Consider the following 21,356-nt stretch of genomic DNA (forward strand, 5'->3'; position numbering starts at 1 on the left):
GCACCTGTGCTAGAATTCTTCCTTTCAAACTTCACCTGGTGAAATGAACAAAAGAAACTTACACCACTATCTAATCAAAAAAACTTCTTTATTTGTGACCTGTATCATAATTATAAGATGGCAGTTTACATATTTATATCGACTGATATTTAAAATTGTTAAAATTGTACTTTGAACAAGTATATACATGAAATCAAGTAAGAACGGTAGAGACTGCAGTGCTATTGTATGCGATGGGCACACTGGAAAGCAAGTTCCCTTTCCAAGATGTACAAACCACTGTTTGTTAAATATCTGGAATAAAACCCACCCTTACTTAGTTTGTAATGTTTAATAACAAAATTTAGCTGAAGAATACAACACTTAATTTGATATAATTTTGCAGAATTAACAAGATTCCTTGAGGATAACCAACAACAACAAAAATGAAAGGTGATTTGGATGAAATCAATAGCCACATTATGGAAAGTAAATATCATGAAAATAGAAAATAAAAATATTCACTGAATTTTATGTTTTTGTGACCTGTGTATCTTAATATATTTGATTATCTTTTAAATTAATAACTTTTATGTATTCAAATGGTTGACTTGGATAAACAAGAATGGCTTTAAATAACCACAAATACGTTTTCTTTTGTTTAGGACCAGACTGTCTATGAATGACAGAAAATGCCATGAAGGCTTTACAAAAACAACAAATTGATTGGATTGTGTCATGGTCTAGTTTGAAATGTCAAGTCTCTCATGCTGCAAGGTCACATTCTCTTGCCTGTACTTCTTAATTCTGCTAAAATGATTCTGCATATACATCTGAATTACAAGAATGTCTCGTCATGGCATTGATGCAGCTATACGCTGCAAGCTATACTGCATATATTTAAATTAATTCCTCGTGAAATGATTGCATATTCGGATTAAACGTACGCTTCATTTTGCATACAGCTCTGATAATTATTGGCTGTTCTAAGGAACAGTCAAGGTCATGGACTCTGCAATGAAGTTTCCTTAGTTTTAAAACATGGACAAGAAACATATGTAATAAAATCATGAATAGGATTATAAATTGTGACCATTTACAGTCTGATACTTCCATATTCTCCTTCAGTCTGTTTTTGTTATTAATCTCGGTGTGGGATTCACTTAAAAAAACTGACTTAGAACAGAGCTTTACCAAATCAGCTGAAATGCTGGGAATAGAAAAACTAATTTACATGCATATTTAAAACCATAACACATTGACAACCTATAGAGAGTTTTACATGGCTTGAATATTCACAGAGAAGGAGTTCAGGTCCAAATCTCCAACAATATAAAAACAGAATGTTTACATTTTTCTCAAAGTTATTCCACCTTGGGCCGAAAATACACTGATCAGATATATTACACCACCACAACTGAAATTAAAAACGAACTCAAGTTTTTGAAATAGAGGAAATCATTTTTGAAGTCTGGCATATTAGTATTCATTTACGTAAAAAGCATTACTGAGTATTGTTTCAATATGAAAATCTGAAGATAACAACTCAGCATATAGGAAGAATTTTCATGAACCTTGGATTGTGCACTATAGAAGGGAAAACACTTACCACATAACAGAGTAACACAAGTTTATGACTGTACAGAGTTTTGCTGAATTTACAGTATTACTGTTTATTTTACAAACCTTTGGAAGATTGCACAGGCAGTTCTACTGTTTTCTAAATTGCATAGAAAAAAATTCTAACTTTTTTGCATGTTCTTTTTTTAGATGATTTTTCAATCACTCTTTGAATAATAAAATCTGCGATGAAAATGGAGTACCTGTAGAGGAAGCAAGTTATGCTGTCACAGAAATGATCGGACCGTGCTTCTCAAATCTGATGACATATAACAGACGTTGACAGCATATGAAACATCTCGGAATTTTACCTGAAGACGTTGCAAAACTGGTACATTTTGATAAGGATTGTTCTCATGTACACTTTGGAGAATGCGGGATTTTTAAGGTTGAAAGTATACAGCACTGATAATGGTGAATTTGGAATATCAACAGTAACAAGGAAAGTATCAATTAGGCAAGTCGTGTAAAATGGTAGACATATATTGCGATTGAACAACTGGGAAATAAACGCTTCTCTCCTGAGGGATGTTGAAAATTTTACATACTATACTTTTACATGTTTTGTCACCCAAAAAGCTATCTGTGGATTGTCCCATATTATGTATAGTGTTGGTTCTTTTCAAAATGTTGAAATATGGATAGCACAAAAAAAGTAATTTCACTCGATTTTCAAAAAAGAATCCGTACAAACTTTGATAGGACAAGGTGCTTACTTGTTCTGACTGGCACAAACAGTGGAAAGTTCTGGGGATAAACATTGGCTGAAACAAAAAACACAAACCATGAAGGATTTAGGATATAATGACTGGCCTTAAAATCAACCTGTGTGAGTGGAAACTGAACCATGACTCTTTGCATCAGTGTTTTTCAACAGCTGTATCCCAAGAACAAGGACCTTGTCAAGCAGAAACAAAACATTGCAAAACTTTGCTTCTACTCAAAGCTTACTTTTCTCCAAATCATGATTCGAATTTCACCTCTCAAATAATTTGAAGAGTGACTCGTTTTTACAAATACAACACAGATACAAACTGTATGGTTGTGTTTATATTTGACATTTGTACTGACATTTGTACACTCCCCTGCCATTCTCCACGTATTGAGGTTGAGGGCGCTAGACAGCCAAAACTGGAAAGCCAAGCTACAGGGACCATGGACTGATGTGAACAGGATTGTCAGTACATTACAAGCCTGAGTTTGTGTCTTTGCATATACCTCAGCCACAAGCTGGATAAGAATTGCACACAGTGAACTTAGAAAGCTTTATTTTAAGATGATTGTGGCTGTGTGATTCCGATTTGTGTACGAGCTAGGATTCACAGTTCTTCATGACCTATTACAATAAAGACAAAATTTTGAAGATTTCCCTATTGTTTAAAAAGTATTTGGAAAACAAGAACAAGTTTTATCCATGACGATATTCGGTAAATGAGAGACATTGTCAGTAGAAAGTCGCTGAATTGTACTACTAGAAGGAAGTTCATTGTAAAAAAATTTCAATTTCAAAAAACCAGAATATCGAGTAAACTCTAAGTTCATACACCATCTCTGATATGTAACAAGTCTATTACTAATTTTGCATACTACCTACATATCACTTTCCTACTGTCTACATTTTTCCGTCTCAGTTTTCATAACGTTTTACTTTATAATTATTTGCACTTTTGTTTTGCATGTACTGTACAACCTGTCTATAGTGGACACCAAGGATTATACAGAATTTACTAAATAGATCACAAAATGCAGCACTTGTGAATGGGAAGTTTAAGTTCGTTTATCAGGTGTTCATTGAAAAAAGAATTGCAATTTTCAAATTTTTTTTTGCAGAAGGGTTCAGTATAGACAGGTTTTGAATTCATAGCTGATCAAAGCAGATATGAGGTAAGTTTTTTTTTGGAAAGGGGAGAAATGTGTGCAAAAAAGATTTGAGGTGGCACCACTACGTCAAAACAGTCAATATCACTCTGTCTTCAGATCTCTTGAGCAAAGCCACGGCGTGGTCATGCGTGGCTCCGTCCAGATTCTCCCCGTTGACGGCTAAAATTTGGTCGCCGCGCTTCAGCTGTCCACTCTCTGCAGCAGCGCCTTTTAAAAACACCGTTTTGACGTAGATTGGTAGGTCACCGTGAGGGCTTCCAAAGCCACCCACGATGCTGAATCCCAGCCCGTGTGGTCCACGAATCAACTCAACAGTTTTGATCTTGGCCATTCTACAAAGAAAAAGGTATGAAATACACATAAATATGCAATATACACATTTTTTGTAAATTATTGCTATAATAGTACCTTTTTTATTGACATATCTACATGTACAGGGCATTTCTGGCAATAGTTTATCCTACTTTTACTGTAAGTCATACATTTTTATCCTTCACACTAATAATGATCAACAAAAACGACAGAATCATGTCTTATTTTCTTCAAAATTTCTTTATATAATCACACCTGTATATAACAATATGATTTGAAACAAAGACACAAAAATCATCAGCTTTCATAAGACATGCTGTTTTTGCTGATAATTTATATCATTATTCTTTCTTAAAATTAACTTCAATGATCATTGCATGATCATCACTATTTTCCTAGAACACATACTTCTATGTTGTATGTTATTATGTCGTAAATACTTCAATTTCTTTGAGAATACAATCTGTACAAACAAAAGCCATTATGCCCCTACGCTGTTCTGTAACAGTCAGTTCAAAATCATGATCCACTCTTTTTTTTTTTTTTCTTTCGTGATGCACTCTAATCGAGATCAGATCTAAATACTGCCCTCTGGAGGTTCAGAACAAACATGATAGACTTTGTTTCTCACGATGCCTGTCACATTACGGTCTAATGTGTCTTTTGAGGAGTCTATATCCTCTCAGATGAATCTTAAATCATACTGTGCCATTCAGGATTGGTAAACATAAAAACCTGTTTGCCCTGAAGTAAAATAAATTATCCTTCACTAAGGAATGTAAGAGTGCCCACAATAGTAGAGGGCCTACCCATGCAGTGCCCTGGCAAGATTTTTTAACACATTTGTACAGACTCTAACTTACTTCTATTTATCAAAAAACCTATGAGAAAAAAGGATTCTGGGAAAGGAAGCCAGATGCTTGTTTTGTGAGAAAGGTAGAAACAAGGGAAGTGTTGAGAAATGCTATTCCGATCGGTGAGTAGTCTACAACATGCATCGTGCATTGACATTGAGTGTGTGTATATTCTCAAAACCCCTTTATGACTTTGAAATATATGGATGACTCAATCTAACTTTTCAAATCTTCTGTGTGAAAATGGAAACGCTTTGTCAACAATGGTGAATTCCAGAATAGTGCTTGTTTTCAAAGTCACAAAGTAAATGTCGTTCATGTAAATATTATATAACAACAAGTTATGGGTGCAAACATAGTAAACCACTCCAAAAATGTGGATTATCTTCATTCCAAAATGCCATTCACAATTTGTAGCTGATGAAAAATTTACCCCGTACACCCCAGGCCTAAATGGAATGGTCCACTGAACCACTGTTTAATACAAGACTTCAATACATGACAAATATTTGGGGTGGCAAAGCAACACTTTTCAGAAATGTGAGTTTTGGGTGACATTTTCAGTAGAAAACACAACACCTGGTATTTTTCAATGACATACCGGTAATTTTAGTATAAAGCTTTTGTGGTTCTGCAGAGTACAATATCTTATCCACCATATTGGTGAAGTGTGAGACTTGCATCGAACAAAAAAAATACAGTCTCATTGATATAAAAAAAAGACACCTCATCCGGTGTGTCTCATATGTTATGGCTGAGCTGAAGCACACAGTAACAGCGCCCTCAAGGGATACGAGGAGGAGCCTAGACTACCTAATTTTGTTCAGCATACGTTTCAGACATGCAAAAAACCTTGCGTGTCTTATCTCTAACATTGTACAGGATTGCATCCTGTATAGGAAATTTGCTACTTTGTTTCAAACAGTTTCCTGATAACAATTTGATTGTCCAATAAACTTATTTATAACATTGTTGCAACGATCAGGACTTTCTAACTTCACTTTTTGTGATGGCATTTTGGTTTTTCCTACACAGATCACTGTCAAAGGCAATCACAGAGTTCATGCATGCAATATTTTACAAGAGAGGTGTTAGTGTTTAAGAGAAGGAGGTTAGTAGATTTTGTAGAAGTGAGGCAAGACAAGATGAAGACAGCGTAGACTGACACATACCCACTTATTTTCTCCTACAGAAGAATGAGACAAGGAAAAACTTTATCGGTTAGTTTTAAAATCCTCAAGTTGAAAGAGTCTAGATGAAATTCTTTAAACTTTTGACACTACGGACAAAAATTTTAAAGTTTTTGTAATGATATAGCAACGTAAAAGAAATAAATTCAGAAAAAAATAGTCAGGAAATAAAGAGACCAAGAAAGGTACTGGAGGAAAGAGTTAACCCTTTGAGTGCTGTAATTTTTCCCACCAAATTTTAGTGCAACATTTTACCAATTTTTATGAATTTTTCTGTAATTTTTTTGATAATTTTGAACCAAATGGACATGACATTTCATCGGCTGCAGTTTTTTATCAAAATTTTGGCAAAAATCTGAAAACAAATTGACTAGGGTATTTTTTTAAAGGTGACAAAAATTGGCGCTCAAAGGGTTAATGATAGTTTCTTGATTTTGCAAACAGTACACGTATCCAGAGATTGGAAAGCTTGTTCCAGTTAATCTGATATTGGGTCAAAGCATTAGGGGAGTCCTTCAATAAAAGTGTGTTTCATCAATACAGTTTTGTAGCAGGGCAATAAGACGGTGTCCCAGGTCAATAATTCAACTTAATGACCAGGTACAAACTAAATCAATGGTGCTTCATGATGTGGGCGTGTACAGTTGATATAGCAAATGATGGCTGGATGTAATCGTGTCATGAAGCAGTTTGAAAGTCATATGTGATATTTGTTACGACGAAAACAAAGTAAAACGGTGTGATATTCAATGGCTATGACATGACAGAAATACAAATGAGGTTTCAATCCAACTGGCGAATGAATAAATTGCTTTGTATAATTTCTTCAAAGTGTGTACCATTTGTTTTTCTGATTTGCCTCATGATCACAACAAACATGGTCATTTTTTCCACCCTGACATCCCCACCTAACAGTCTACAGACCCTCCCTATCCACTGATAACAATGGTATTCTACCAAAGTTAGCATAAGAAGAGGGTAGAACACTCACCCTGCAGTTGCCTCTTCATTGATACTGGATGACGTACTTTTGGAGGAGGAAATGGAGGAGGGTGTGAGAGGGCTGGCTAGGTCATCCGTGCTGCCACCCCCACTACCACCCTGTGTCACCTCTAACACAATGTTACCAGATGCTTGTTTCAGCAGAGTGATTGCCTTGGTGTGGCTAGTATTCTCCAGGCTTTGACCATTAATACTGAGAACTTTATCACCAATCTGCAGGTTAAAATGTTGAAGGCTTTTTATTAATAACGTGGAAAAAGAAATATGGCATGTTTATAGGTACCTGTACATGTACAGCGACGGAGTGGTACGCATTCAAATGAAGTGGTACGCATACAAATGGAGATTGGGAAATGAAGTAGGAAAGAGAAGCATGGACTTAGTGTGGAAGGAAGTTTCAAGAATCAACATCATGTGTAGATGTACATGAGTTTGAGTGTTGTGTGTTTGTGTAAGGGAAAGAGACAGACAGTAAGACAGAGAGAGTGACCAGAGAGAGACAGAGTTGATACAGCTGAGTGGGGAAAAAGAAGGAAGTAAGACAAAGATAACAGACGTACAGATAGAGACAGAGAGAAAGACAAACAGTGAGACAGCTAGAGACAGTGACAGAGAGAGTACAGAGGCAGGTAGACACACACAGAGCTGAGAGGGGAAAACAAGGAGAGGACGACAAAGACAACAGACGGATAAAGACCGATGGAGACAAAAAAGCGAGAAGGATTGGATAAAGTTCCCAACAAATTGTCAGGCTAAAGAAATAAAAAACTATTATGGGGTAAAACCATTTGATATCAATCATTAGTTAACATCTACATGACAGACATCAGAATCAAAGCTGGGAATAGTATAAGTCACTGGTAGCTCCATTTCGATGTAAACTTTACAACGTTATTCTGCAGGGTGTTACAAAGTGTAAGTTTATTGAATTCAAACTCACCCTTAGTCTGCCAGACTTGGCTGCCACACCATTAGGTTGAAGCGATGCTATAAAGAGTGGTACATCACCGAGGGGACTACCAAGTCCACCTGCTACACTCAGACCAAGCACATCATTGGGTCCTTTATACATCTCTACTCTCCTCACACCATCCTCAAAGGAACCTGTGATACAACAAGTTGATAAATGATACTGATTATTTCAGGACATCAACTTTAAGAGTATGTCTTGCACAGATTCTGACACTGACTGGCACAGAAAAACTGGCTGAAGTATTGGTAAACTGTTTATATCAAATGAACGCTTGAACTGTACAACTTTTTACTGTAATTATGGTATGCTGGGACGTTTAAATACTAAGGTGGACATCAACAAAAATGGTTCCAGTGTATGGTACATACTTTGTGACTGGTTTGACTGGGGTGAGGTGTGTGTATGGTACATACTTTGTGACTGGTTTGACTGGGGTGTGGTGGGTGTGTGGTACATACTTTGTGACTGGTTTGACTGGGGTGAGGTGGGTGTGTGGTACATACTTTGTGACTGGTTTGACTGGGGTGAGGTGGGTGTGTGGTACATACTTTGTGACTGCTTTGACTGAGGTGAGTGGGTGTGTGGTACATACTTTGTGGCCAGTTTGACTGGGGTGAGTGGGTGTGTGGTACATACTTTGTGACTGGTTTGACTGGGGTGAGGTGGGTGTGTGGTACATACTTTGTGGCTGGTTTGACTGGGGTGAGGTGGGTGTGTGGTAAATACTTTGTGACTGGTTTGAGGTGGGTGTGTGGTACATACTTTGTGACTGGTTTGACTGGGGTGAGGTGGGTGTGTTGCTGCTGCCTTGGCTGGCTTCACTTGTGTGTGAAGATCTCCTTGATGAATGCTTGGAGCTAACTTTGAGACGGCCAACTTGTAGTATCACCTTGCCCTTTGTCATCTGGCAAAATAAAAACAACAAATAAACAAATGGATTATTGAATTAAATAAATGTTAATTGAATTCATAAAATGAATTAATGAGGAAATACATGTATATATTGTGCATATGTGTGTGTGTGTGTGTGTGTACCGTATATATATATATATATATATATATATATATATATATATATATATATATATATATATATATATATATATATATATACACACACACAAATGTCCTCGTGGGAAATTACAGTGCTCGACACTAAAAGCAGAGCATTATAAATAATAACACAAATCACTTTGAGTACATTAAGTACAAAGTAATAATATCTGTTACTTAAGTTTCATGCATTCTGCAATCTCCTGACAGAACTATATATATGAGTGTGTTTGTGTGTGTACGAGTGAAACTTGTACACTATGCTAGTATTCAAATGTTCAAACAAACAATTATTACAAACATTTTGCAGAGGGATGCTGTCTTTACTGAATTATACACATCATCATGCAATATCTGCATCTAACTTCTGAATGTTTTCCTTGTCACAGGACTCACTGTTCTAGGAACACTACTTCAATGTAAATTACAGTCTCTGAAACGTAGATCTATGAAATGGTATGCATAGCTAAGACAAACACAAGAGAATTTGATTTCTCAGTTACATCATTTGGAGATCTTCGAATGAAAGTCACGACGTTGATGAGACAAGCCGGGGTTATAAAAGTGCGTGTTTGATACCTTGAGTGCTATGGCGGCGTCCTCCTGGGTGGCATTTCGTAAATCTTCGCCATTGACTGAATAAATCTGATCTCCTTGCATCAGTCGGCCATCTGCTTCAGCTACTCCCGCTTTCACAATGTCAGAAATGAAGACGCCTGTGTCGTTTCTTTTTTGTGGTAAAAACAAAAAAAAAATGGTTTGGAAAAATCAATCAGTGCCTGAAAATGTGGATTTTTTCCTGCTTAAGCTCCAGTGAAGGAAAAATCACTTGCTTCAAGGTGGGTGATGGGGAGACGATGGTCAGTGTTGTACAGTATACATGTATGCTATGCTAATTATCGGAATGACAAACATGCAAAATGTCACTGCCATAAATTACCATACATAGACAGAAAACAGAATCATGAAAACTTTACAATGTCACACAAAACTATCAGCTCAACTTCATTCTGACTTCATAGCCACGAGCATCAAGTTTTTGTTTTTTTACATTGCACCAAACCCAGATTATAAAGGGAACAGTACGTCTAATTTTTATTTTTCCAAATACAGATTGTGACAGAATGATCAGACGGACCTAAACCTACATGCTGTATGTCAGCTGTCTACACTTTATGCAATTTTGATCCACAGAATGAACTGAGTCAATAGACTTGAAAAATTAGTCCAAAACTATGCTCCCTATTTGTAATAAAATGATTTGATAATCTAACATGAAAATTTCTACATTTGTATTTTGTTTGAAAGTGTCACAGACTACTAGACTAGGCCATATATATCTGTTTGATGCTTTTTGATATCTAATCTAAAATTTATGATCAAGACTATTGAAATGTGGACAGTATTTACAAAGTGAACATTCAATATTTGACAGAGATTTTGACACCAGCTGGTAAATATATCAGTCACTTTTATGAGTTTGGAACTGATTGTGATTATGATCCTGAAGCTGACTCTACAAGACTTTTTGTGATTAATTCTGAGTATGATTCTCAAGCCAACTATAATGCCCTCGTTCCTACCTCCTGCCAACAATACTGAGTCCAAGACCTTTTCCTGGTTTCTTCATCAACTCAACGGTGATGACATCATAGATTTCTTCTTCCCTATACTGTACATCATCCCTAAACACTATCAGTTCAACTTCAGCTGGAGTCTGTCTCAGTACAGAGATGGCTTTGTCGTGAGTTGCTTCCCTCAAATCTTCACCACTCACCTGTGTATAAGATGGGATATTATTTTTTACTATAGAATGCAATCTTCTGAATTCATTTCCTTTTCTCTCTCAAGGTATAGAATAAGCTCCAGAAGTATGATTGAATTTGCATTTTAACTGTTCAACAGATGGATTTGTACACTGGAGAATGGATGTTATAAGTTTCAAAGCGGGATTCATTAAGATATACATGTATGTACACATGCATGGAGAGGAATGAGAACAGTAAATTCAGATCTATGTTGCAGCATTGGTAAAGTTAAACCTTCTGATAGCCGAAATGCCACCTTCCTTGAACCTACTATATATAAGAGATTCATGTTTTCCAAGACTATGCTAATTTTCAATTTTAAGTTTTTTCAACTTATTGATATTTGCTGACCTATAGATAATCTGAAAAGCAACTTAACTACAATAGAGTAGACAATGGAATAACTCTAACCCTAATGGTTTCATGTTTTGTTTAATCCATTAGAAACACATATTCTACAGCCTAATTTCTATGTTGTCAAACTGCAAATGAAGTTTATTGCTAGTTCTAATGCCATTTATGCGACACATTGTTTTTCTCTTTAGAGCAAGTCTTTCCAGATGATCATAATTTTTCTAAAAATCCAAGTTGAAAATCAATGTATATGAGTATAGTGTACTATGCAAGAATGAAAATGAAAGAATTTTAAATGACCCGCTAGTCCCACTCTGCCACAGAAGCCAATAGGACTGTATCAAACTTGGGAGTGGGGGCAAAGGGTGAAATTCTGGTAACCTTACCTCCAAGATCTGGTCACCTGCCCAGAGTCTACCATCCCTGGCAGCAGCACCATCTTCATACACTTCATGTACTATAATAGCACCCTGTTGGAACACATCAAGCAAATCAAAATGGCTGTTGAATATTTACAAAAGTTTCAATTTGTATTACAACATCAAGCTAAAATTCTGCAATGTCATGTGACCAATAAAACTCATGCCTGCCAGTGCATGTACGTGTCAATTCATTTACCACACAGTGGTCAACATGTTGTAATATTTCATAATTTTAAACAAAACATAATTTCACTCCATTGGTCAATTTTAGTGATGTGATATATTAAATTGGCCAAAAACATTTATAGACAAGTTTTTCACTGAAAAAATGATCCATACAATCTTCAGGTCCACTGCACTGGTCACTTTCTAGCGATGTGATATATTAAATTGGCTAAAAACATTTGTAAACTGGTTTTTCAGTTTAAAAAAAAATGACCCATAAAATCTTCATGTCCATGGCACAGGTCACTTCCTAGTGATGTGGTATATTAGTTAAAAACATTTGCAGACAGGTTTTTCTACCCAAAAACAACCAACAAAATCTCCACGTCTGTTCATACTGCGTCAGTAGGAGACACTGATAGCCGGTGTGTCAGACACCTGGGGGTGGCTTGCACAAGCACTATAGAGAATTCAATACAGTTGACCTTTCTGAGACTTAGGTCTTCAGAAAAAGAAATGTGATTTACAATCTAACCAAAGACATCATTCAAAAGCTATTAGGGAGTCTATCTATCTAACTGAGACAAGCATTAAGGCTCTTCCTTTGGTCGATGTCGATATTATCTAAATTTGTGTGTATCAATTCAACTATATTCATGAAAAGACTTGCTCCTTTTTAGATCCAACACTCAGATATTGCTGGGTCAAGGATTTTTCCATTTGGATGAAAACACAGTCATGGAAGATTACTTTCAAATACACATGACTGGACAAATGTGTTCCCAGTATGATCGACTTGGATTTTTTACATTTTGTCATGTATTCTGACATGAGTGACAACATAACAATCCATACAATATAAATTATGCAAATTATACATAATTATGCAGACAACTCATATCAAAGCCAAACGTTTTTCCAGAGATCAGACCTGAAAATTTGTGTGAAAAGAAGTACAATTTCAACTTTTTGTATGAATCGCAACATTTTAAAAACTATTCGACTGTGTATTTTGAAGAAAAACCATGGCTGCCATAATTGCCATATATATTTTCTCCTCCACACCAAAGTAGTCTAAACTGAACAGTGAAACCTGTCTAAACTGAACCCTTTTCCAAGTCCCATTCCAACAGAACTCTATGTTAAAAGGATCTCTATAAACCAAACATCTGTCCAAACCAAACAATTTTCTAAGTCCCTGAATGGTTCACTTTAGACTTTATCTCTTATTTCCAACATACATTTTAAAATTTGCTAGCACAGTCCGGCATACATGTTATTCCACCCAAAGGAGACCCTTTACATGCCCTGCCTTCACCTCATCATGCCTTGTATTCCCAGGGATACCAACGAACACGGAAATTCCAGTTTCCTTTCCTTGTCTTGACATTTACATCACACGGATGGACAGGTTTTTTCTGATTGCCTTTCCCTCCTACCGGAAAGCTGCTGTCAAATATCCATAGAAACCTCTACACTAAAGGCAATGCATTAGTCACTATCAATTGTATAGCTTTCAAACCTCCCTGTAAATTCGGACTCTAACTTGCTGACAAAACCTGGCTACGAATGTCTACTGAAACAATATATCGATGGTAATAATATAATCTGTTTGTTCATTTATGGTTGTCTACATAACAGAGAATTCTAGTTTTAACGACCTTCATTAGACAGGTGTTAGTCAGGAAGTCTAGATACCCTATGGCTCTCATAAATGTACAGATACAGTAGACTTTGCATGCACACCAGTGTGTGGTTTCAGTGAACTTAGACTAAGATATTGTATATTCCCTGAATGGATCTCTATCATAACACTTGACAGCTTTCCTTACTGCTTATTAACAAACCTATGAAAACTATGGATGATATTAACATCATGAACGTCATTGAACTTGTGACTTTCAAAATCCATTATAGCATGCAGTGTGGTCATATCCCAAGATTATGATCTCCTCATTAACCTGATCAGGTCAAATACAATACATATCAATAAAACTTTACGACTGCTCCGATGAGGTCAGGGCTTCAAGATGATACATGTCAGCGTTACAAAACAGAAAGGCAGCATTTGCTTGAAGCAAGCTAAACATAGCCAACTACAGCTATGACAGGATAAAATTTACACAATATTTTCAAGTTAAACTTGAAATTTCTTCAACATGTTTTACTTTCGTCACATATCTATCACCAGCTGGGAAGACAACATATATGTACAACATACTGATCCTAAAATAAATGTTTTTAGTTTTTGATACTCTTTTAGCAAAATTAAAGTTTTTGAAAACAGGTTCTTGTTGCTTTTCAAAGGATTGCTGACTACAGACCTCTTGCCTAGTAAAATAGTTTTCCTAAATGAACACAAAATTCCTTATAATACAAACAAGTAGCTGGTAAAAGTATTGATGAAGATTATGAAAAGTACCATGACGTAAATTGAATAGGTCGTACTGGGACTGTACCATAATAAACTTGATATTATCAGAGCAATGCATGTACAGTTCATCTTACCAGTAGTGTATCTGCACCTCCCACAATACTGAGCCCCAGTCCAGTCTTCCCCTTTGGTATAACAATGCGGCATTCCTTGCCCGGAGTGATGCTACACGTCTTTGGGTCTTGTGGAGGGCTTGGTGACCGGTGCGGTACCTCCAACTCTTGCGGTTGACTGGATGCTGCTTTGATCGGATCAATTACAGATTTGACTGTGGATGGTAACAAGAAGAACTTTATTTCTCACTGCTTATTACTGATTCTGACTTCTTCATTTTAAACGGAAATGATCAAATGTTTACACCGGAATCTTTAATCACATATGATGATGCAGTTTAAATTCTGTTTGCAAACATTAAAGTTCTGTGCTCAGGACGTAATTTGCTGGTTCTAAATATCAACTTTTTCACAAAAACTTGACATGGATTATCTGTCCTGAGGGTCCAGTTATTGAGAACATTATGTCACCCATGGTACATATTGACAAACACACAACAATCTTTCTCACTATTTAGTAGTTTGAGACAGCCATAAAATAGAGCCAGTAGTACATGAGTCTCAAATTGAGATGAAATAATGTAGGAAAAATGATCAATGCAGGGAATAAAGGGAGCCATAAAACCTGCAAGAGTTGCAATGCCTTGTGGGTAAGATAAGGGACAATTTCAGAATAGGTAGCAACTCAATGAAAAAAGTTTAACCCTTTGAGTGCTGTAATTTTTTCCCTCCAAAATTTTAGTGCAACATTTTATCAATTTTTATTAATTTTTCTGTAAACTTTGTGATAATTTTGGACCAAATGGCCATCACATTTCATTGGCTCCAGTTTTTTATCAAAATTTTGGCAAAATCTGGAAAAAATTTGACTGGGGTACATTTTATACAGGCAGCAAAAATTGACTTTGGCGCTCAAAGGGTTAAGAGATCAGTAATTCAAACGGGTCACACTAAGTCAGACTCTATATTTTCCCTGTTTTTCAGCCTGTCTAGAAATATTTACACCTGGGTCACGTACCTTCTTCATTCAACAAGAAATCATCTAAATTTCTACCAAGACTACGAGTGTTAGGCTTACAGTCTTGGAAACTTTGGAGGCATGCACATTAATTTTTATCACCTACCTAGGTGGCATTACGTTTGTGTTGCAGGTCAAGCAAGAACTCTGAACTGGTCAAAATGAGATGTTCAGCGAACACGAACAAACTATCAACAGAGTACTACGTCTTTGTCTCCAAAGAGCAATTATGCATAAAAATCCCATGAAATTCAATATTTCTCATAAATTACAGATGCTTGTCGTGGCTGGCTATAAATGTGAGATTTTACATTGGTCACACTGAGTGGGCACTCTCCTTTGTCACAAATCTGTGAGCTCAAATATGATCAATGTGATAAATAATGAAGCTGACAATCTTGCTGAGGATGACTCATTATTTATGGACGTACATTTCCTTTATGCAAAGCTCATGATTTTCATCATAGCTGTATAAATTTCTATCACCTTTTCTGATTGCTTTAGGATTTTAGTCACCCTTCCCGTCTGTGTATTTGTGAACCACTGACCATTGCCTGTACGCATTGAATTCATACAACTGGACTGCTAGCCACACACATACTGCATCTGAACTGTTGTCAACCATCATTGACAAATCAACCACAGACTGACGATCAAGTTAATTGCAGCTTGTTTGAAATATTAAACAAATACTGAAAAACTATCAAAAGCCAGCACTGACTGGCACTCAGAGCCTTTGAGGAAAGCTGTTTGCCGCCCTTCACTTCTAAAGTACAATGAACCTGATATTTCAAGATGAGGTTTTTCTGGAACTGACATGGCAAGCACGACAGTTCATTTCCTCGGTGTAAAATGTCAGCATTTCAAGTGTCAGTTTCCTGATGTGGAGAGACAAGGGTTAATGGAGCTCACTGACTGCACAGAAAGTTATTGTCCATGACACACTCATAGCTAACTCTCTGATGATGGAACCTCTCTATGTGGACTGTTAATGTTAGAACACATGCCAGGGACAAAGACATAACATCCATAAGCATGAGCATATACACAGTGTATGAATCAATTACAACCAGTGTTTGGATGGCTAGTTATATTTTTTATGAATTATGTTTTTAGTGATTTTGACACAATGCTGTGATAAGTGTTTGAAACACGTAAGACAACACCAAGGTTTGGTTGATTTTAGATGTGGAGTGATTGCAGTGATTGATTAGTAAACTGTATGATATCCACATGACATGTATTCATTTTGAAATATGTGTGTGCATCTGTGTCTCCAGATGTTTATGAGTGTAATGGACTGTTTCTTTATCCACATCACCAGTACATCCATCTTTCTGGACTAACCTGGTAATGTATATGTCCATCTATCTGTCACCATCATCTATCTATATGTATGTTTGTTTTTTTACACCTCTATCGACCTATTTATCTATCTATCCCACTACCATATCTAGATTTCTCTATCTGCTGTCCATCTTTTTCAGAAGAAAAATATTTTTGTAAACAGTTTTTTCTTTATATATACCACCTGCATACATTGCTTAATTCAAAATTTGGAAAATGAGAGCCTGGTGAACAATGCTTAAATTTGCTGACTTTGTGATCCAAATTCTTCCTCTTCACTCAGAAAAGATAACGGTCTATTCTCAATTGTATGTGAAAAGAAGTTCACCTCAAATTTATGTTTGCCTCTTGTTGTATGCTCTTCTGACCCCTTCTATCTCTTCTTTTCCCAGTGGAGAAATTGATTCTCTAAAACAAACAAATACCACTTTACCCAGGCTATGATCTTCGCTTGTGACAAGAGTTGATCTTCAAATAACTAAAACCTACGGCTTCAACTTGATTTGAATGTGTTAAAAAAGTCAATTCTTACTTGTGGAGTTAGTAGTAATAGTAGTAGTAGTACTAGTAGTAGTAATAGCGGTAGTAATAGTAGTAGTGGTAGTGGTGGAAGATGGTAATGTTGATGATAGTGGTAGCGGTGGCGATGGTGAAGATACCGGATGTTTAGTAGGTGAGTGTTGAGTATCCTGGGTACTTCCAGGCTTACTGGTTGCGGGAGGAGAAGATGGATGCAAGCTGCCGCTGGTTTCGGTAACTATGGTTGATTTAGAGGTGTTAGAAGTAGAACTTGTTGTCATGGTGACTGTCGTGGATGTTAGTGATGCCGATCCAGTGAACTGCTGAGGAGCCACCTTCTCAATGGGTGATTGATTGACAGGTGTCAGTTGAGGTGACCTTTGATTGACAGGTGTCTGCTCTCCCACATCTTCCGACGGGATCTCACCTTGACCACTGATTGTCAGTTGTACGGAGTCTGATGTGTTCTTCAGAATGCTTATTGCTTTTTCTTGGGAGAGGTCTACCAGGGGTTGGTTGTCCACTGCAAGCAGTTGGTCACCGATCTTTACTCGTCCATCCTGTTGTTAAAGAGAAACAAAACATTTGCCTCATCTGGATCAAGGTTTTCTGCACCAGAAGCAACACAATTGTTTTGCAAAATAGCTGCTTCACCCTAAATTATTTCCACTGACGAAGCAAAACCCTTGTAAATTCATGGAACAGAAGATACAGACCTTCAGATACAGTTGACCACAGCTGTTCTAACTTTGCTTCTAAGAGATATTGGACAATTTTTTTGCGAAATTGTGACAAAAAAGTCACTAATTGTAAAGTGTGTAATCAAATATAAAATACTGTCCTTCTGTTAAAACCTTGTGAATTCACTGTAATAATCACAAAATCCATCTATATTTGCTCCTTTTTCATGAAAATATGATATTGCATAATTTTGTGTTATCAAAGACCTAATCTTTATTTCATATCTTTTCAAAAAAATTCAACAATCCTTTCAAAGTCACGAACAAAATTAAGGTGTCACATTGCAAATTTTGGTGCCAGAGAATCATATTACCTTAAATTAACCAATATTAGAAATTAAAATTGGTGACCATCCACAAGTTTACTCTGTAAAAATTCTTTTTTCAACTTTCACAAAAATAGGGCTGAAAAATTTGTTTACTCGAAGAGCTTGAGCACCAAGCTGGCTCATGAATGATGTGTTTTACCTGAAATGCTGCTCCACCAACTGTAACATCCTTGACAAATATTCCTGATTCTCTGGCCTGTATTGCAAGACCTAGACTTCCAGCACCCTGCAAAGTCAATGCAATCATTATCACCATTCTTTATATAGACTCATTTTTATTCAGTGTCAAAGATTTGTCATTGAAAATAAATTATCACAAATACATACATATATCATGCAATTTGGAAGGAAATCAAATTTGATATAATTATATTTTTGTCTTCAAAATGTGACAACACTGCTTGTTTATTCAGAATTATACAAAAATAACACTGAAAATTTTAATAGATTTGGCCTGGTGAAGTAACAAAATTAGTTTGATCAAATGCTATTAAGTATTGCAAAAATGCAAGATCAGGGGCTCCACACCCCATCACTATCCCCTGATGGTTTGATACTATTTTTTATGGGGTTATAGAATTTATACATTTTCAAGGTAGGGATGAACAAGTTTATCCATAATCTTCATCATTCTGGCATTTGGCAGTCAGTCTATATCACAATATAGTATAATAAAATGCTTCCTACAACTCCTATTTGTGGTCTTTGGTATGTCAGTTGTCTCCACATTGCAAGAGGTACTCTACAACTGCAATAGCTTTAATACTTCAAGTTCCTACTTTGAGACATACAAACAATGACATGTCACGGATTTTCCTCTAATTCAAATGTCAGCTACTATATTTCCATGATAAACATTGGCAAATATTATCTGTTCTGAACTAAGACTTTCTATATTAACAACAACAACAACAACAACAACAACAACAACAACAACAACAACCATTCTCATCCACAGAGGGGGATATACCAATTTGTGAGATTCCAAAAGAAATGTGAATAACATTCAGTACAATGTCCTTGTCTGTATTATCCAATAAGAAAAGAATGCCAATGATTTCAAAATCTTCAAGGAACCTGCCCTCACGTCTTGAACTATTAAATTCCTCACTTTTCCTTAATCACTTTTTATGAGATTTCTGATAACATTATCTCACTTTTCTCATTCCAGACCAGAAAAGTGAACCAGCCCAAGATTGAGGCTGCTTTTATGCTACAGTGGTCCTATCGGCACTATACACTGACCATAAAACATTCACAGTTAAATAGCCAACAAAGCTGTTCATAAAAATGTGATTCTGAGCAGTTTTTTTGCAGGTGTGAGAGTGAGTGGAGAGAAGGTGGGTGTGCAATTTATATTATCAGTATGTGGGAAAATTGTATTCTTTTCCTAAGTGGGCAGCTTGGAAAATAGCCTAGTGGGCGTAAGGAAGTGTATACTGTTTCAGCTAGTGCATGAGATTTGCCTGTGAGAAGGCTCGAAAGGTAGTGGGAGTTTCTGGTGGTGAATTGAGAGAGAAGGAAACATTGAGTAGAATAGGAAATTTTCAAATAACAATGGAAGGAATCAGTTATGCACAGGTTCCACTCTCCTTTTCACATCGGTTCTCACATACCTTTACCATTACATGTTTAAGTACATCACTGATTAGAATTTTGCCAAATCGGCTGATTAGCTGCTCCTAATGCCCTTCGAGTCTCTCAGTCTCCATGACAATTTTCCTAAAAATGATTAAGATGCTTACCTTTTGAAGAGTGATTGTTTGTACATTTGGAAACTGTGAAAAATCTATCCTTCGTCCATGGCTTGGAGAGCCATACTGGTTTGCTATATTGTTATCAAGGTTTGCAATGCCCCTTTTAGGAGTGCTGTGAGGTGAGAGTCTGGACCTCTCTTCTGCTTGTATTTCACTCTGATGAGAATTAAGAGAAGAAAACTATTTTTTTACTATAGGCTGGTTATTCATGTATGTAACAACCAATGAATGCACAGTGCAGGAAACAGTGTAACAACCAGTGAATGTACAATGGAAACAATGTAACAACAAGTGGATGTACGATGGAAACAATGTAACAACCAGTGAATGTACAATGGAAACAATGTAACAACTAACAGCAATAAAGAAACAATGTAACAACCTACTTTTGAGGAAACCATGACTTCCTACTCTGATGAGTTAAGCTTTGTGCACACCTACCCTTCCTCCTATGATATACTAGTACTCAACCAGTTCAAACCAAGTATGGGTAAATTGTGTAAAGTTTAAAGGGGCATATTCATGTGTCACACTTACCATTCTTGGAATATGTGTTTATCTATCTAATTAACACCTTGCAAACCTTTATATTTCATTGAATTTTAAATCAGTTGAAACAATTTGCTTTCGATTTAATCTCATGAGCAATATGCCTGTTAAAGGGGCAGTCCTCAATCCATGGTTCTGCCATTAGTTCTTGTTGACATTGGGTATTTACATAGTGTTGGCCCTTTGTTTTCTATTAAAATTGTTATCAAGATGGTCGATTTACTTTCAGATATCTGATAAACAACCTGCCCCTTTAACTTAATTGTGCTCTTTGGCATGAAATGTTGAACTTTTTAAGGTTTTAAATATTATTCTTTAAAGTACACTGTGTCTTTAACTGAAATAAAAGAAGTCAAGTTATGAACCAAGTAATGAAGGCCGTACAAAATGATTTGACCACAGTATGGATTACCAGAGTAGAAATGTTACATGTAACATATTGTTTATAGTCATTTTACAAGTTACGCACTGCAATGCAGGCAGCAGAGGTGGCCACAAAGCCTGGCAAAAATAGTAATACAAGTATCGCTGTTGGGCTTTATTGCAAGGTTAGACGGCGACAGAGTAAGATTGTTGTAATTTACAAGAGGTTAGTTTGATGTTTCCGTTTTCATTGCCAGTAGCATAATGCAGCTTGCCTATTTACAGTAACAACAATGAAGTGTTAAAAATAAAGAATCAAAGAAATCTGATGTGAACTCAATGTGACATCACAAATAATAATGCTATCAGTGGATGGAAGAAGAAAAGACTATTCTTGGTAACATGACATTTAATGTACGCATTGGTTAAACATTTGAGCTTGAATGAACAGTGGCTGTTAAAAAGCAGATAAAATACTTGCTGGGTGGTATGGTATGGTTGTATATGACATTTTTCTCACTGATAAGATTGCATACTTCAGACAACACATGGGTTAAAACATATCCATTAAACTATTTTCCTCCATATTCTGTTTGTCTATTCATTTTTTTTTCCATGACAATATTTTTTTAAT

The 21,356-nt window shown here is 36.3% G+C and overlaps 1 protein-coding gene across 1 annotated transcript in view; it reads right to left on the minus strand.

Annotated features, from left to right (window-relative positions):
* Positions 1-209: 209 nt before the first annotated feature.
* LOC139139530 (multiple PDZ domain protein-like) overlaps positions 210-21,356 on the minus strand; it is a 149,318-nt gene continuing 128,171 nt past the window's right edge. The window contains exons 28-38 of the mRNA XM_070708443.1: positions 19,799-19,966; positions 18,193-18,279; positions 16,998-17,544; positions 14,122-14,315; positions 11,413-11,496; positions 10,448-10,641; positions 9,444-9,591; positions 8,574-8,715; positions 7,779-7,942; positions 6,828-7,051; positions 210-3,812 (exon numbers count right to left, since the gene is read on the minus strand). Of these exons, the coding sequence (XP_070564544.1) occupies positions 3,542-3,812; positions 6,828-7,051; positions 7,779-7,942; positions 8,574-8,715; positions 9,444-9,591; positions 10,448-10,641; positions 11,413-11,496; positions 14,122-14,315; positions 16,998-17,544; positions 18,193-18,279; positions 19,799-19,966 (2,223 nt within the window). The 3' untranslated portion in view covers positions 210-3,541. The remainder of the gene's footprint in view (positions 3,813-6,827; positions 7,052-7,778; positions 7,943-8,573; positions 8,716-9,443; positions 9,592-10,447; positions 10,642-11,412; positions 11,497-14,121; positions 14,316-16,997; positions 17,545-18,192; positions 18,280-19,798; positions 19,967-21,356) is intronic.

This window comes from Ptychodera flava, chromosome 8, assembly GCF_041260155.1.
Source record: "Ptychodera flava strain L36383 chromosome 8, AS_Pfla_20210202, whole genome shotgun sequence".
NCBI classification, from domain to species: Eukaryota; Metazoa; Hemichordata; class Enteropneusta; family Ptychoderidae; genus Ptychodera; species Ptychodera flava.